The sequence below is a fragment of the Ochotona princeps genome, chromosome 8, assembly GCF_030435755.1.
Source record: "Ochotona princeps isolate mOchPri1 chromosome 8, mOchPri1.hap1, whole genome shotgun sequence".
NCBI classification, from domain to species: Eukaryota; Metazoa; Chordata; class Mammalia; order Lagomorpha; family Ochotonidae; genus Ochotona; species Ochotona princeps.
Genome location: NC_080839.1, coordinates 81297718 through 81312436, shown reverse-complemented (window position 1 = coordinate 81312436; position 14719 = coordinate 81297718). Strand labels below are relative to the sequence as shown.

The 14719-nt window shown below is 53.6% G+C and overlaps 2 protein-coding genes across 4 annotated transcripts in view; both read left to right on the top strand.

Annotated features, from left to right (window-relative positions):
• COLEC11 (collectin subfamily member 11) overlaps positions 1-14719 on the top strand; it is a 98538-nt gene that overhangs the window by 44333 nt on the left and 39486 nt on the right. The gene's annotated exons all lie outside the window — the stretch shown is intronic.
• On the top strand, positions 10048-14161 carry RPS7 (ribosomal protein S7). Its single transcript, XM_004582580.3, has 7 exons — positions 10048-10131; positions 10324-10406; positions 10597-10668; positions 10756-10899; positions 11312-11376; positions 13582-13732; positions 14052-14161. Exons 2-7 carry the CDS (start codon positions 10332-10334, stop codon positions 14127-14129), a joined length of 585 nt encoding a protein of 194 aa, XP_004582637.1. The 5' UTR covers positions 10048-10131; positions 10324-10331; the 3' UTR covers positions 14130-14161.

The window sequence follows — 14719 nt, the reverse complement described above, 5'->3', positions numbered from 1 at the left end:
CTCTGGCTCAACATGTGTGTAGCTTACCCTGTGCAGGAAGGAATGCGTTCTAAAAAGGGGCTGAGCGCTGGGCCAGCGAGGGGACAGGGAACCACAAACAGGTCACTGACATCCCCATCAATGTCCCCAGGCACGAGGTCATTGAGCTCGCTGAGGTCACACACAGAGACGACGGAAAGGCGGAGGGCTACTGCTGCGTTCTGTGACATCACATTTCAAATCCAAAACGCGGAAACGGGCGGTGAGAGCAAGAGCAGAGCTTACCTTAGAAATGAAATAGCTTAGTGAATGCGCACAGTGTCTTCCACTTAAATACATTCTTTTTAGCCATGAGTGTTGGGCCTGGCGCCATGGCCTAGCGGCTAAAGTCCTCGCCTTTAACCGGGCAAGGATCCCATATGGGCGCCGGTTCTAATCCCGGCAGCTCCACTTCCCATCCAGCTCCCTGCTTGTGACCTGGGAAAGCAGTCAAGGACAGCCCAAAGCCTTAGGACCCTGCAACCGCCTTGGAGACCTGGAAGAGGTTCCTGGCTCCTGGTTTCAGATCAGCTCAGCTGCAGCCATTGCAGCAACTTGGGGAGTGAAGCAGCAGATGGAAGATCTTTATGTCTTTCCTTCTCTCTGTAAATATGACTTTCTAATAAAAACAAATACATCTCAAATAAGTGTTGGCGTTTAGGGAACAAATTAAGGAACACTTTGGCTGAACAGAGTGGGTTGAAGGTAGCCACTCTGAACCTCAGGGGCCTCGTTCACTGACCCCAGCCTGCATACGCACACTGGGCCAGGCCTCTGCCAGATGTGGGAGACCTTCCAGTCTGCCCCACAGTCCCAACGTGTTGTGTTGTGGGCTAAGGAGTTGGTAAGCACTCCTTAAGCTGAGCACTACAGGGAATGGCTTGGGGCTGAAAGCACCTGGTCTACTGGAACTCAGCTGTAGCCAATATTGTGCTAATGAGAGTGTGGGCAAAAGAGTAAACAAGAACTAGGTGAGAGGTCAAGAGAGGAGGCAGCTCAACTACCTGACCTGCTTCCTGGGCTCTCTGTGTCACCCTGTCTGTGGAATCCCCAGAGAGGAGGACCCGCTAAGGAGTCCGCAGCCCGTGTGGCCATGCTGGGTGGCACCTGGACAAGTTGACCTTGGTCAGTAGTTTCCACCATAGCCTCGGGGACTCCAGAGGCCTGAGAGAGACTTCCTCCGTGTCGGTGTCTCATCCCCAGATCCTTCGCCGTGTCCACGTTACTGGGCTAGCAAGCCGAAACACCAAGGGCAATGGATAAATTACTGTGCTGATGGTAGCTGGGCTGCGCTCTTCCAGGGACAACAATGCGTTCATTACTCCGCCCATTTAGGCAATGGAGCCCAAAGCTGTGGACACTGGGTTCCCTTTTCAGCAAGGTCTTATCAAATGAGCAAAGTCGCCCCTTTCAGACTTGGATTTCCTCACTGGCCAAATGGGGAGCAAGGGTCCGGGGTGCTGGGGCCCCAGGACTGTGAGGTCCCCGGGAGGGGTTGGGGTGAATCCTGCAGAGCTGAATGGTGGAGACACAGAGGCCTGCGACCCATTCCTTCACTGTGCCCCTCCGTCCCTGAGCTGTGACACACACTCACCTCTACTTCAGACTCCGACCCTGCAATTTATGAGCTCCGTAAATCTGCAAAGGCTCCATTCTGTCCTGTGAAGAATGGAGACAGAGACGGCGTACACCGCGGCCGTGAATATCAAGGAAGGCAGTGTGCATGGTGCCTCTGGCGTCACATCTGTTCTCGTCACGCCAGGAGAAGGTGGTGCCTCTGTCAACATATTGAAGATATGCAAATGATCAGCTCGTGGTAAAAGCCTAGGTGAGAACAGGTCTCCGTTCCCAAAGCTGTGACCAACCATCATCCGAGGGTTACTGCCGGCTGAAGGCCATCGCAGGAAAGCAACTCTGAGGTCTTGCCAGACGCCAGTGGCCTTCTTTGGGGCAGCTAACCCAGGGCCTTGAGCTTCATCACAGACTGGCACATTGATCTCACCATAATCAAATTTCTGCCGACTGCAACCTGAGGACAGCTAAAGGGCTGGGTGTGAAATTCGTCCATAAATTCTGGGTCAGACAGACCCATGGATCCACCCTGCAGGTGACAATTTGTTGCTGTGCCCTTGGGGGTCTGTGCGGAGACAGGAAGGCGTTGATGCTGTCTCGCCGTACGAGCCCCTAGGCTCTATGCACTAGTGGTGCTTGGTTACGTAGCCCAACACAAGACCCTTCTTAAAAGAGGCTGTACACAGAATACAAGTAACATGGTTTCTTTTTCAGATTTATTTATTTATTCATGCTGGAAAGGCAGATTTACAGGGAGAAAGAGACAGATAGAAAGATCTTCCATCTGCTGATTCATTCCCCAGATGGCTGCAAGGGTCAGAACTGAGCTGATCTGGAGTCAGGAGCCAGGAGCTTCTTTCAGGTCTCCTTCATGGGTGCAAAGGTCCCAAGGCTTTTGGGCCATTCTCCAGTGCTTTGCCAAGCAGGGAGCTAGAAGGGAAGCGGAGTAGCCAGGATACAAAGTGGTGCGCATTTGAGATCCTGGCATGTGCAAAACAAAGATTTAGCCACCGAGGGCCTGGCGGCGTGGCCTAGCGGCTAAAGTCCTTGCCTTAAAAGCCCCGGGATCCCATATGGGCGCCGGTTCTAATCCTGGCAGCTCCACTTCCCATCCAGCTCCCTGCTTGTGGCCTGGGAAAGCAGTTGACGGCCCAGAGCACTGGGACCCTGCACCCGCGTGGGAGACCCGGAAGAGGTTCCTGGTTCCCGGCTTCAGATCGGCACGCATCGGCCCCTTGTGGCTCACTTGGGGAGTGAATCATCGGATGGAAGATCTTCCTCTCTGTCTCTCCTCCTCTGTGTATATCTGACTGTAATAAAATGAATAAATCTTTAAAAAAATAAAAAAAAGATTTAGCCACCGAGCCATTGTGCTGGGCTTCGAACAGTTGGGCAAGTCTTGGTTTTGACCTTTTCCTAAGTTAAATAGCATCTAAAAGCCCCTCCAACATCCATGAGTAAAGCACAAATGGTGTCTCACGCCTCCCAACCCTCCCCAGCGTATATTGTCCTGGCCCCGCTGCCGAGGCCAAAAAGTGGAATTGCAGATACTGTGATGTGTAACTGACACTGGAATCCTCGGTTACTGTCTGGTTCCTTATTCAAAGCTTGGTGCCCAGACCAGTATCAGCAACACCACCAGGGAGTGAGTTGGAAATGAGAAGTGTTGGGCTTTGTTGCCAGTTGAACATTTGTGTCATCTTGTACGACAGTGTTAAGAAGTGGGGCCTTTGAGAGTGGCCAGGGCACAGGGACCAGTGCCCGCATCAAAGAGGACCAGCATGCTGAGTGATGACTCAGCAGGAACACCTTGCAAACCAGGAAGCAGGCCTTCACCAGGCGCTGAGACACTGCCTGGGACGCCTGCAGATCCGGGGAATGTGAGAATGCATCTGTGGTTTAGAAAGCAGGCCATCAGTTGGAGCTTGCTGCAGCCACCTGAAGAGACCCCTTCAGGACTTGCTGATGCTTTTATTAATTTAATTTGAAGGGCAGAGTCACAGAGAGGGAGATGTACTCACACATACAAATCTTACATCTGCTGGTTCATGCCTCAGCTGCCTGCAACAGCAAGGGCTGGGCTAGGCTGAAGCCAGGAACCCCAAACTCAATCCAGGGCTCCCACATGGTGGCAGGAGCCTAAGTGGCTGGGCCATTATCTGCTCCCTTCCCAGGCGCCTTAACAGGAAGCTGGAGCAGAGAGATGGTCCGGACCCAATCACGCAGTGGTCTGTGAGGTGGGCGTCTCATATGGAACCTTGCTGTGTTCTGCCATGTTGCTCTCCCTAGCTCAGATCTACTGAGCTAACAGCCTCGCTGGCCACGGCTCCCAGGCTCTGTGCAGCTTGTACTTGGATGTGGAGGGGCTTGAGAAATCATTTAACTAATGAGAAGATCAAGTGAGGAATCCCAAAAGATTGTATAACCTAGAGCTGAGTTTGTTCCATAGAAGTAATGTCCAGGGGCTAGTGTTGGGTCACAGTGGACTAAACCTCCCTGGTTCCTGCATCCCATTTGAGCTTTGGTTCATGTCCAGGATGCTCCATTTTCAATCTAACTCCCTGCTGATGTCCTGGGAAAGCAGGAAAAAATGGCCCACTCACACGGGAGACCCCAAAGGCATTCCATGCTCCTGGTTTAGGTCTGGCCCAGGCCCACCTGCTGTGACCATCTGGGGAGTGAATTGGTAGATGGAAGATCTCTCTCTCTCTGATTTTCAAACAAATAAATGTTAAAGAAAATGTTTAAAAAGTGCTCAGATGGGGCTCGGCAGCGTGGCCTAGTGGCTAAGGTCCTCGCCTTGATCCCATATGGCTGCTGGTTCTAATCCCGGCAGCTCCACTTCCTCTCTGTCTCTCCTCCTCTCAGTATATCTGACTTTGTAATAAAAATAAAATAAATCTAAAAAAAAAAAAGTGCTCGGAGACATGAAGCTCGTAACTATGAGTTTGGAGAGGTGCCCTTTCATCAGAGAACTCAGAAACCTGACGGGAGGGACAAACAGACTGCCGGAGTCCAGCTCCAGCCTGGGTTTCAGAACTCGGGAAGGGTGCGTGGATGAGGCGCAGAAAGAAAGAGACGGACCACCAGAATTCCTTGAAGATAGTGGACACGGCAATAAAGCTGTCTGCTTTATTTATACAGAATCAGTTAAACTCTGGCTCAGACCTTTTACGTCATGATTAAATGGGTGTTGCTAAAGATAATTCTGCCATTTGTCTCACCTAAGGAAAGCTCAACCAGTAACACATACCTCTTGAATCAGCTAAGGGAGGAATGTGTCCGGGAGGCAGGACCCAAAAGATCAAAGAGAGAAAGAATGGGTTTCCCCTATACCTGGGAAGTTAGCACCCTTGATTAGCATATCGTCAATGGGAGAGGAAAGGCTGTAAACAAGTCCCCACCACCTGAGGACAGAACACCTTTGATTAACATAGCAATGGTGCAGCCGTAGCAGTAGTAGGTAAAAACCTTTATGCTAAAGGCGAATATCAGTAACATCAACTTCCAAGCTCGCACAGATACCATACATCAACTGTTAACTCCGCAGGGGCAGACAGTGCCTAGGCAGATCACTGAAAACTCAGTGGGGAAGTCCGGTGTCCGGCAATGGAAAGCGGGCTGCATTCAGGTGATCAAAACAACGTCCCACCGGAGCCCTGCTCGGCGGGGAGTTCCTTCGCGGCCTTGCCTGCAATGGAAGCAATGTTTCTCACACCTTCCTGTTTGTCTACATCCATCACACGGACCCCGACAACAGACGTTTGACATGTGTTTTTGACAGCATGTCCCGTCTTTCATCTGCTGCTCCTGACTTCACACGGTTGGGTCGACACTCGGCGTGGGAGGTCGTGTACGGACCCAGTGCTGCTTGAACTCTGGACCCTGGTGTGGGAGTGACGGTGGTGCCAGGGCGCACATGCTGACGTGAATGAGGAAAGCAGTGCGTGCTGCAGACTCGGTGAGCCCAGGGTGTCTCTGAGCTCGGTGCTGTATCTCGGTCCTGTGGTGTCGGTGAGAGGACAGGCGCATGGCGCTGGCGGCAAACACAGTACATGCTTTGTCAGTACTGAAAAGTCCTTGATAAGACTGATTTAAGTTCATAATACATGAAATAAGCACACAAAGCACATGAGACAATGTTCAACTTCCCTCATCCTTGGAGGATGTAAATTATGCTACAGACTGGCAGAACTTGAAGTCTAGAATGTTCAGGACGGGCATTTAGTACGCAGTTAAAGTTCCTCCCAAGATGCCTGCAGACCCTACTGGCATGCCTGGGTCCGAGTTCTGGCTCTGCTTTCCCTCCCAGCTTCCTGCTCATGCACTTCCTGGGAGACGCCACGCAGAAAATGCTAGGCTCCCCGTGGTCCCCTGAACTGGATTCCAGGCTTCTTTCTCCAGTCTGCCTCAACACTGTGGGCGTGTGGGGAATGCACACATGGACGGAGCATCTCTGTCCGAGGATGAGTATGACTTCGGGTAAGAGAAGCGTATTATCCTTTTTCAAGGGAAAATGGCAATGCATAACAAAATCATGTATGCTTTCAGCTTTTAACGCTGAAATCCCAAGTCCAAAAATTAACCCTGAGGGTATTCTCCAAAGGCATTAAAGTGGTTTACTCACTGAAGCGCTGTTTATAATTACAAAATACTAGATGTGACTTGGACAGTCTAAATGTCTACATATAGGACAAGGCTTGGATAAAACTATTTTAACCGCCTAATGGAATACTACAAGTGTAACTGGACTATTTTGAATTTTTGGTAATTGTAAGGCATTGGGACTGGTGTAGTGGCATATCATGCTAATCCTCCTCTTGCTAGCACCAGCATCCTTTCTGGGCACTGGTTTGTGTCCCAATTGTTTCACTTCAGTTAAAGCTCTCTACTTATGACCAGGGAAGGTGGTGGAGGATGGCTCAAGCCCTTGGGCCTCTCTGCACCCACATGGCTACCGGGAGGAAGCTCCAGGGCCCCAGCCTCAGATCAGCTCAGCTCTGAGCATTACAGCTATTTGTGGAGTGAAACAGCAGGTTCAAGATCTCTCTCTTTCTCACCTTCTCTCTCTGCAAAAATCTGTGTTTCAAGTAAAATAAATCTTCAGAAAAAAGTAATTGTAAGGTACATATTAATCCTAAACTTATTTTGAATTTATTGTTTCACATTATCATACAAACAAGAAAGTAACTATGTTTAGGAATCATGCTTTAAAAAATGTAGTCACTTATAAGGCAGAGTTCCAGGGAGAGGGAGAGAGAAGGAAAAATGCAGAAAGGTAGAGCGTGATGCCCCATCTGCTGATGCAATTCCCACATGACCACAACGGGCAGGGTGGAGCCAGGAGCCCCCTGTGGGTCTCCCACGGAGGGAGCTGGGGTTTACGCTCCTGGGCCATCGTCCACTGCTCTCCCAGGTGCACCAGCAGAGAGCTGGATTGGAAGCAGAGCAGCCAGGACTCAAACCAATACGCATACAGGTTGTTTGTGTCACAGGTGTGGCTTGACCCACCGTGGCACAACACCAGCTGCAGGAATCATTTCATTCCAGGTGCAGATGGCCCAGAGCTGTAGTCAGAGAGTTGACAGGAATGCAGTTCTATCAGAGCTGGATTGGTACTATCAGCGTGAGTGCGCATCTTCACATGATAAAATTAATTTTTAAAAATGTTTGTTTATTACCCAAGTACCTATGAAACTGTGTCATGTAATACAATGTAATTAATGAATTAAAAATAATAAATAATTAAAAAATGTTTGTTTATTATTGGAAGGCAGATTTACAGAAAGAAGGGGAGACAGAAATATTTTCCCTCTGCCATCTGCTGGTTCACTCTACAAATAGCTGCAATAGCCAAAGCTGAGCTGCTCTGAAGCCAGGAGCCGCGAGTTTCTTCCGGGTATTCCATGCAGATGCGAGGCTTTGGGTCACTCTCCACTGCGTCCCCAGGCCACAAGCAGGGAGCTGGATGGGAAGTGGAGCAGCCGGGATTAGAACCGGCGTCCTTACAGATGTCGGGGCTTGCATAGCCACGATTAGCCAATTGATATTACACCAGCCTGATAAAATATTGCTTTTAAAAATCCAATTTTCGGGGCCCAGCGGCACAGCCTAGCGGCTAAAGTCCTCGCCTTGAACACGCTGGGATCCTGTATGGGTGCTGGTTCTAATCCCGGCAGCTCCACTTCCCATCCAGCTCCCTGCTTGTGGCCTGGGAAAGCAGTTGAGGACGGCCCAAAGCCTTATGACCCTGCACCCGCGTGGGATCCCGGAAGAGGTTCCAGGTTCCCGGCTTCGGATCGGTGCAGCACCGGCCGTTGCACTCACTTGGGGAGTGAATCATCAGATGGAAGATCTTCCTCTCTGTCTCTCCTCTCTGTATATCTGACTATAATAAAAATAAATAAATCTTAAAAAAAAAAACAAATAAAAATCCAATTTTCCAGCCTTTCCCCCTGACATCTGGTCTTTACTGCTCCCCCCGCAAGGAGGAATCAGGGCTTGCCGAGAAAACGCATCGTTCCTGTCCAGGTCAGGAAAGCACCAAAGGAGCTGCAGCGTTGCTGCGAGCTGGAGGGGTGCCAGGACAGGGGGACTATCTGGAAGGGCCTGCTGCCAACCCAGGCTCACAAGAGGACCCTGCTCTACTCGACTGGATGGTCCGAGAAGTCAGCAGGCTGGAGTCCACGGAGCTGACCATGCATTCTCAAAGTATCAGGTCACACACGCGATGTTTGTGTGCAGACCAGCAACTAACCCAAGCACAGAATATTATTCACTCACTTAGCGTGAAGACTAGAGAAACTGACAAGGCTATAACCATCAGTTAGTAGGCATTTCTTGACGTAAGTATTGGTGCTACAGTCCTGTATGTTTGTGTAATCGTGGGCTTTACAAACCTGTTGGGGGCTTGCGGCATAGCACTCAAGTCATTGCCCACGATGCTGGCATCCCAGACAGACCCTGGTTCCAGCGCTCTGCTCCTGGCCTGGGTGAAGCAGCAGAAGCTGGCCTATGTGTTCAGGCCCTTGCCACCCCTGTGGGAGACGCAGACGCTCCTGGCTCCAGCACAGCACAGCTCAGCTCCGGGCCCTCCAGGATGGAGATCAGCAGGTGGAAGATCTTCCGTGCAACTCCCAAATCGATCAGCCCATCTTTAAAATGCCTGCTGAACACACACAGGCAACATTCTGTCAGGCTCCATTACATTTTGGGGGCTGACATGGTGGCTCAACAGGCTAATCCTCAGCCTGTACTAGCTGTCTACTTCTAATCCAGCTCCCTGCTTGTGGCCTGGGAAAGCAGTGGAGGACGGTCCCGACCCCCAGCACCCATGTGGGAGACCTCCAGGAAGCTGCTGGTCCTGGCTTTGGATCAGCCCAGCTAGCTGCCTGCCTTACATCTTCAGAGACAAGCAGATACAGAGAAAAAGATCTTCCGTTGCAGGGACCCAAGGCCTTGGGCTGTCCTTTACTGCTTTCCCAGGCCACAGGCAGGAAGCTGGATGGGAAGTGGACCAGCTGGGCACAAACCAGCTACCACTGGGCTACTGCGCTGGGCCCAGCTAGGCTTCTTATGACCATCTGAGGCATGAATCAGTGGATGAAAGATTCCTCTCTCTCTTTCATTCTGTAACTTTGCCTTTCACATAAAAATGAAGTTTATATTAAAAAAATTAGGAAAAAAGTTTCATTTTAATTACTTAACACTTCAGAATTCCAATAGTAGACAACTTAGAAAACATCCAGAAAAGCAGGGCACGTCATTAGAGAAACATGAATACAAACACCAGTGAGGACCCTGCATCTCCCACTGGTGACGGACAAGCACGGGTGTGCGGTGTCCTTGGGCAGCAAGTTGCCCCCCACTGCCAGCACAGCCACCTTCCCCCGGCTCGCAGCAGCTTTCAACCTGCGGGGATTTCTTTCTAAAGATTCATCTTCATTGGAAAGGCAAAGTTACAGAGGAGACACAATCTATTCCATGTGCTGGTTCCCTTCCTAAGCTGCTGCAAGGAACAGAGCTGGCCTCAAGTCGGGAGCCGGGCGTTTCTTCCACGTCTCCCACGCCCGTGTGGGAGCAAGGCTTGCTCAGCTGAGTTGAGCACCTGCGAGTTTGCTGGCGCCGCTGCAGGAGACTTTGTACGCTGCGCTATGGCGCTGGCTCCAAGGAAGATGTCAAACTAAGTATGTCAATGTGTGTGGGAATCAGACCCATCGTGCAAGTAAACACAGACTTGGGCGGGGCTCATGTGTGCCCAGCGTCTCCTCAGGTTCCCGAGGCGGCGTTCTAGAGCCCCAGGTTCAGCCCCGGACGACCAGGACCCTGGCCCATGCGGGGAAGCGACCCCGGCCGCTCTCCCGAGGCCGCCTCGTTCGTCCTCTTCAGTCCTCCGGGACCCTCTAGGCTTCCCACCGCGTCTCGGTGGTTCTTCCGGCTTCCGCCCCTCCGCCGCGTTCTTCCGGCCTTCTTCCTGCCCGTGCCGGACTTGGCCGGCTCTCGCGAGATCTGGCCCTCTTTCCTCCGCCGGCGCTCAAGCAGGTGGGAGCGCGGCCTGAGTCGGGCGGCGGGTTTTCCGTGGGCTTTGAGGGAAATGCCGCCTGGGCTCCTCTCTGGGGCCGCGGGCCCGGCTCTGCAGCGGGGGATGCGGCCGATTCCACGGCTCCTGCCCGCGGATGGCTCCTCCGGGGGCCGGCGTGGGGGCGGCCGCTGACTCGGAGCTTGTGTCCGCAGGAGAAGCCATGTTTAGCTCGAGCGCCAAGATCGTCAAGCCGAACGGCGAGAAGCCGGATGAGTTCGAGTCGGGCATCTCGCAGGTGCGGGGCCGGACTGGGGCTGGGGTCGGGGTTCGAGGCCGGGGTCGGGGCTTGGGGCTAGGGTCGGGGTCCGGGTCGGGCTGGGGCCGCGGTTTGGGGCTGGGGTTCGGGTTCGGGCCTGGTTGGGGTCGGGTTTTGGGGTCGGGGTCGGCCCAGGACCTCGCCCTCCACCAGTGTCGTGTCGTCGCAGGCCCTACTGGAGCTGGAGATGAACTCGGACCTCAAGGCCCAGCTGAGGGAGCTGAACATCACGGCCGCCAAGGTGAGCCGGGCTGGGGCACCCTGCCTGCGCGGGGTCGGGGCCGCCAGGACGGAGCTCAGAGTCTGAAGCGCGGGTGTTTCTCTTTAGGAAATCGAAGTCGGGGGCGGCCGGAAAGCGATCATCATCTTCGTGCCCGTGCCTCAGCTGAAATCTTTCCAGAAGATCCAAGTGCGGCTAGTGCGCGAGCTGGAGAAGAAGTTTAGTGGGAAGCACGTCGTGTTCATCGCTCAGGTACCTGCCCTCGCCCTGAGCGGGATCTGCTCGGTGGAGTAGCGCGGCTGCCCTGGGCACAGGTGCACGAGTGAGGTGTTAGAGCTGGGCCGGCTAGCAGGGCCGCGGCCACGCTGGGTGCTGGTCCCATTATCCAGCATGTGGCCACGCTGGGTGCTGGTCCCATTCTGCAGCAGGCCCAGTCTGCTTGGTAGGGAGCAGTCAGGACACCAGCCGGTGCCCGTGTGGGGTGCTGGCATTGTTGGGAGACCTTCCCTGCCCTGCTGAGCCCTCCAGTGAGCTGCTGTGAAGCCAGGGCTGTGTGGAAAGTTCTCAGGAGATTGTGGGGTGCCTTCTCTGGCTGTGGCCTGGTCTCTTGCTCCAAGGGCAGTGTGGGCCAGTCAGCCTAGACTCTGATTCTTTGACCTTTCAGAGGAGAATTCTGCCCAAGCCCACCCGGAAGAGCCGCACGAAGAACAAGCAGAAGCGGCCCAGGAGGTGAGTGCCCTGGCCTGCCGCAGGCGCCCCGTGCTGCCCAGGCGCTCTGCTGTGGCTGCTCCGGCTCTGGGACAGGGGACGATGAAGTCTGTGGCAGGGGGAGAGTGGTGAAGCCCGCCTTCAGGAAGTTCATGGAAGGTGTGTGCTCCGAAAAATGCCCGAGCTGGACCTTTTTTGCTAGCAAAAATGATTTGCATTTTACTCGCGCTTTGCTTGAGCTGCTTGGAGGGGCCTGGGGGGTTGAGGTGGCTGAGGTGTGTCTGTGTTTTCCTGTTGCCCAGATGGAGGCGAGGCCCAGTGGGCTGGGCTTCTCTGGTACTGATGTCACGTGAGCTCCCAGTTGGGCCCTGCACCAGCCCCTCGCATGCTGTTCGTGTTGTCTTAGCTGATTGCAAGTTTCAAAGTGGGTCTGAGGACTTCTGGAAAGGGGACGGGGCGGGCATCCCGTATGGGGTGGCTGTTGGCCGTGTGCAGGTGTGGGCAGCTGGAGCAGCCTAAACCAGGACTTGGTTCCCGTGATCCTTTGGTTGTCTTGCCAAGAGGCTGAGTTGGTCGTTGAGTGTGGACACGGTCCCTGTGGGGCACCCAGCAGGGGCTGCTTCCTGTGCTGCCCGGTTGTCCCCAGTTCTCGCCCAGTCGGCACTGCAGACCCTTCAGCGTAGACTTCATCTGCAGGGTGTTGGCGAAGTGGGCCGTGTTGAGTAGAAACCATTCAGGGAATACTGACCTTGGGTCTTTCCCTGACTTGGGCCTGTTCTGTGATGCTGGGCAGTGCCAGCTCCTAGTGAGCCCACTGTCCCAAGGGGGCATGGTGCCCACAGTGAGCTGTAAGCGAGCTGAGAAGTGGTGTGTGTCCGGAGCAGTCCATGCCTGTCTGGCCATTGGTGCTGCTTTCTTATTAAAGGTTTATTCACTTGTTTATTTTCTGGATTTGTTTTCAGTAGACAGGCAGATTCACAGGAGAGACAGATTTTGTATCCTCTGGTTCTCTCCCCACATCTCTGCAGTGGCAGGAGCTGAGACCCAGGAGTTTCTCTGGGTCTCCCATGTGGGTGCAGGCCCCATCGTCTGCTGGTCTCCCAGGCCAGCTGGGACACAGTCTGGGACACAAAGAGGGTTAGCCAGTTGAGCCATCCACCATTTTCCCTTGGAGTGGGTTTGTCGGGACGCAGCTCCCGGCCTGGTGGGCTGAGGAGCACTCTCACAATGACTGCGTCAGGCTGCAGCCAGGGAGTCTGTGGGCTGACGGCGGGCACAGCGGCTGTCCACGTGATGGGAATGAGCTGGAAGGCGGAAACGGCACGAGAGTCGGTGTGCTGAGCATGCTTGCAGGAGTGGGTGGACAGTGTTTTGATGTGATAAAAAATGAAATTACGGAAAAAAGGTTTTCAAAAAGTTCAGGGAAGTATGTGCTTGAAAACATGCGTGGATTTCAAAATTTAAAATCTGGTGCTGCTTTCCTAGTCGTTTTTAGGGGCTGCCTCATTTGATAGTCGAAGCAGGCGTTCCCATAGCAGTTGGAGTTGGGCAGGCCTCATCCGGAACTCCAGAACTCAGTCCAGGTCTCCCGTGGGGGTGGCAGGGAGCCCAGTACTTGAGCCACCAGCTGTGCTGTCTCCCGGGGTCAGCAGTGGAGGCCTAATCCTGCCAGTGGGCATCTTGGCGTTAGCTGTGGTGGTGAGGTCCTGCTTTAGTTGACGGCAGGGCAAGGGCTCAGGAGGCACTTGGCTGGCTGGCGGAGAGTTCTGGGAGTGGTAGCAAACTTCCCCAAGCCTTCCAGCTTTCCTTCCTTTCCTGCCACAGGGCTGCTGGTAGGGTTAGCCCAGCCGAGTATAACTTTTTTTTTTTTTTTAAAGACAGAGTTGCTTTTCAGAGTTGAGAAAGAGTCTTTATCTGCTGTAGTGGGCAGAACTGGGCTGATAGGAAGCCAGGAGCTTCCCCTGGGTGTCCCATATGGGTGCAGGGGCCGAAGCATGCCACCTTGGGCACGCCAGCAGGGAGCTGGATCAGAAATGGAGCAGCCAGGACTTGGTGAGGTCGCTCGGATGGAATGCTGGCAGCGCACAAGGGGCTGAGCAGCCCACGACACTGTTCCCAACACTGAGCTTTTGTTAATGTGACCTGATGCAGCCCTGACTCCTGGTTGCCCTCGGGCCCGGCGGGCGCAGGGTTTCTGGGTTGCTCACCGGGTGGCTCTGGTTCTAGCCGCACACTGACGGCGGTGCACGACGCCATCCTGGAAGACCTGGTGTTCCCCAGTGAAATCGTGGGCAAGAGGATCCGCGTGAAGCTGGACGGCAGCCGCCTCATCAAGGTCCACCTGGACAAAGCCCAGCAGAACAACGTGGAGCACAAGGTGAGCCCTGCTTGGCACTGCCCACCTGGGGCCTGGGGTCTTGGATGCTGGGCTCTGGGCTCTGGGCTGCTTGGACTAAGATTTTGTGCCGAGTTCAGGGTGGTAGTTAACAGCACTGGGTGGGCCTGGACCAGTGAGGACAGCCTGCAGTGTTACAGGTCCTGTCCCTTGATGCCACATGTGAGTTGGTGCCCCAGCTCCCCAGCACCTGGTTCTGTGGGAAGATACCACGGAAGGCACAGCTCCAGTCTGGGTGCCTGCTGGGGAGTGTGTGTGTGTGTAGAAGTTGTATGACATGTGACACCTATCTTCTTGGCAGGTGGAAACTTTCTCTGGTGTGTATAAGAAGCTCACAGGCAAGGATGTTAATTTTGAGTTTCCAGAGTTCCAGTTGTAAAGAAAAATGACTAAATAAAGAATGGCTCACAATGTTGTGTTTGGGTGTATTTTTCCAAATCCAGCCGTCTGTGTTCTCCCTCATTTCCTGCCTGCTGGAGGGCTTTGAGCAGAGGGTGCCTGTGTGGAGGCTGTTTGTCCCAGGTGGTCCCAGGAGGGGTTGCCTGAGGGGTGGGTGTGGCCCATTCCCGCGGTTGCATCCTTGCGGCACCTGTGGAACATACAGGTCAGACAGCGATTGGCCCTGGACAGTCAGAGGCTGCAGCTTGTTCCCAGGGTGTCCCTGCAGTGGTCTTCGTGCGATGCTGGGGAGCCTAAGAACTTGGTCCAAGCCTGTGGTTTGGTGCCTGTTGTGTAAACTCACTGTGTCCTACACACATGTTTTAGTTTTCCTTTTTTTTTTAAATATTTATTTTATTACCAAGTCAGATATACAGAGAGGAAGATCTTCCATCCGATGATTCACTCCCCAAGTGAGCCGCAACGGCTGGTGCTGTGCCGATCCGAAGCCGGGAACCAGGAACTTTTTGCGGGTCTCCCACGCGGGTGCAGGGTCCCAAAGCTTTGGGCCGTCCTCGGCTGCTTCCCCAG

What these genes read in the sequence shown, in the direction of transcription:
- RPS7 (XM_004582580.3), top strand. Translation starts at nt 10,332, where the DNA reads ATGTTTAGCTCGAGCGCCAAGATCGTCAAGCCGAACGGCGAGAAGCCG. An exon ending in TGAACATCACGGCCGCCAAG is followed by an intron (nt 10,669 to 10,755) that starts GTGAGCCGGGCT and finishes GTTTCTCTTTAG; the next exon opens with GAAATCGAAGTCGGGGGCGG. An exon ending in AGAACAACGTGGAGCACAAG is followed by an intron (nt 13,733 to 14,051) that starts GTGAGCCCTGCT and finishes TCTTCTTGGCAG; the next exon opens with GTGGAAACTTTCTCTGGTGT.